The 2,500-nt window shown below is 50.2% G+C and overlaps 1 protein-coding gene across 1 annotated transcript in view; it reads right to left on the reverse strand.

Annotated features, from left to right (window-relative positions):
• Window positions 1-2,500, reverse strand: part of arhgap22b (Rho GTPase activating protein 22b) — a gene marked incomplete at both ends in the record, with an annotated part of 101,780 nt that overhangs the window by 71,888 nt on the left and 27,392 nt on the right. The window contains one exon of the mRNA XM_080747535.1: window positions 2,344-2,500. This exon is cut by the window's right edge and continues 43 nt beyond it. Coding sequence (XP_080603661.1) covers window positions 2,344-2,500 — 157 coding nt within the window. The remainder of the gene's footprint in view (window positions 1-2,343) is intronic.

Raw genomic sequence — 2,500 nt, forward strand, 5'->3', positions numbered from 1 at the left:
TGTGTGTGTGTGTGTGTGTGTGTGTGTGTGTGTGTGTGTGCGTGCGTGTGTGTGTGCGTGTGTGCGTGTGTGCGTGTGTGTGTGTGTGTGTGTGTGTGCGTGCGTGTGCGCATGAGTTCGGGGCCCTCCCCAGGCAGCTTAGACAAGTGGCACTGGTTGAAAAATGGGTTACAAAATCGTGGAAAAAAATTTGAAGAAAAGGGACTGCATCTCACTGGTTACCCTGCAGGGGCAACCTCACTAATCATTGTTAAGTGCCTCGGATAAAGGCGCTATGTGAATGCACCATTCACCATTTACCCCCGCTTAGGCCTGGGGCGGTATCGACATTTTGTTACCGCGATTACCGTCTTCCCATTTACCGCCGGTATTGCGGTAATTACCGCACCCCCGTATCAATTAATTAAGGTTCGGCGATAAGTCAAAATATTGCAATCATCTTCCCAAAAGTCGCCTCTCCACAGCCTGACTGCCCGAGTTATACTTCTCCGTACAGCACAGCGGGTCTGGCTTTGAAAGGAGCAGATCTACAAGCTCACAACACATCGCATCCGCAACGCGTTCTGAGCTTTTAGATCTGCACTGTCGGGTTACCATAGTAACGTAGGCTAGCTACTTGGGCTTTTCAGACACAAACAGCTGTGTGAACAAACCAGAAGAGGACGGGTAGTCAGATCGCGTACAGTGATTCTGTAAACTCACGTCACGTCTCAACTCTCAAATCGCAGTGATTGAGTGCTGCTATATACAAGACTTGACAGAAAAGGTTATAAAATCGCCGACGCGCCGCCGGACGGGGCACAACGTGCGACGCGGTGGAAAGAGTAAAATAGTTTCATTTTCGGTTTTAGTCCACGCGGCCCGCGCTCCGCCAGTAATCCGTATGAATAAAAAAAGTTATGCCACAACACAAGGTATGTATTAACATCCTTGTGTCGTGTGGATTACAGAGAAAGTTTACGCTGCTCTGTACTCCTCTACGCGGCTGCTGTGCTGCCCTGTGTAGGTCTGACTGTCTGTGTCTCTGAGTGACGTATGTGGCTTCCAAACGTGTGGTACATGGCCCAGAGCAGAGCGGCATGGAGCGCATGCGGTCCTCGCTTCTCCCCTGTTTTAAAACTCGCTTGTTTTCCAATAAAAAATAGACTTTTTTTTTGTCTTTTTTTACCGCGGTAAGCACACTGACACTGCGGTAGACCTCGGTATACCGCGATACGGCGGTACGGCGGTTACCGAACCCAACCCTACCCCCGCTACCCCCCAAATAATTTGAACTAACCCTAACAAGCTCTAAGAGTTGAGGCAGAACACGGTTCTATTGTGAAAATAGCCGATTTACGTGTTGTGATTATGCAGATTGACTATTTTCATAATTTCTGCCTTTTTTGGCCAATGTTTTTGTTAATTTGTCATTTTAGAGGTATCAAACATCCCTTAAATTGTCACTTTAGAGATGTGCAGATACCCTCTATACACTTAAAACATTATGTTGGTTTGTTTACCGAGTGAGAAAACAACGTTGCACATTCAGTTACAGCCCATTCTCACCCCCTCTGCTTCACCCGTCCAACGCTTTCCCAACTCGCTTTCTGCTTCACCCGTGCGACACTTTCGGAACACCTACTGCGTCTACGGTCGGACGCAAACGGAGAGTTTTAGGTCGAGAACGTAGTCTTAGTACGCATGCGCCAACGTTTGTTTACTGGAATACTTTACGATGACGGCCGTCACGGGGAATCGAACCCCGGTCTCTGGATTGCCGTCACCATGCTCTACCGACTGAGCTAACCACACGACTGGGAAATTCTCTTTTTTTTGTGCTTTTGTCTTTGACAAAACGTGGATGATAACGTAGTCCCTTCTTTGAGCCGTATTCGGACGCGGAAGCAGTCCCCTGGTCAAAATTTACTATTCTGTCCATAACGGCACATCATTCGGTAACGCGGCTGAGTGGGATTGGTCGCCGTTCCCACCGCTCGTCGCGGCAACTCGGCTCGCTAACGCTCGCCTCGGTGGCGACTCACGGGGGTCATGGGCGCCCAATACCACACTGCTCCGTCGTTTATAGTGGCGTGAGCGGTAGCGACGGGTGGCTGGTAAACCAGTGAACCCTTCAAAGCGGTATCGAATCCCGCTTCAGGAACTGCTTTTTTTTTCTTTCTTCTTAGACCACCCAATGCGTCCAACCCGTGAAACATTCGGCAATCCCAAAGCGTCTATCGTCTGACGCATTACAGTACTTGACAAAGCGTCGGTTGTATGACGCATTAGGGGTGAGAACATGTTGCCAGTTAATCATCCGAGGTTGAGAAGCAGTGAGCGACAGAGTGGTGCAGCCTGTACCTGGGGTTTGGTCTCCTCCTCGTCCTTGTAGAAGTAGAGCTGGTCTTGGCGCAGCACGAACCAGCGCAGCTGCCAGTTCTTCATGATGCTGCGCTGCTTCTTCAGCCAGCCCGCCTTCAGCGCCCCCTCCTGGAGACCGGGGGAGGCGGGCCGACAG

The sequence above is a fragment of the Nannobrachium achirus genome, assembly GCF_963921795.1.
Source record: "Nannobrachium achirus genome assembly, chromosome: 18".
In the NCBI taxonomy this organism is placed as follows: domain Eukaryota; kingdom Metazoa; phylum Chordata; class Actinopteri; order Myctophiformes; family Myctophidae; genus Nannobrachium; species Nannobrachium achirus.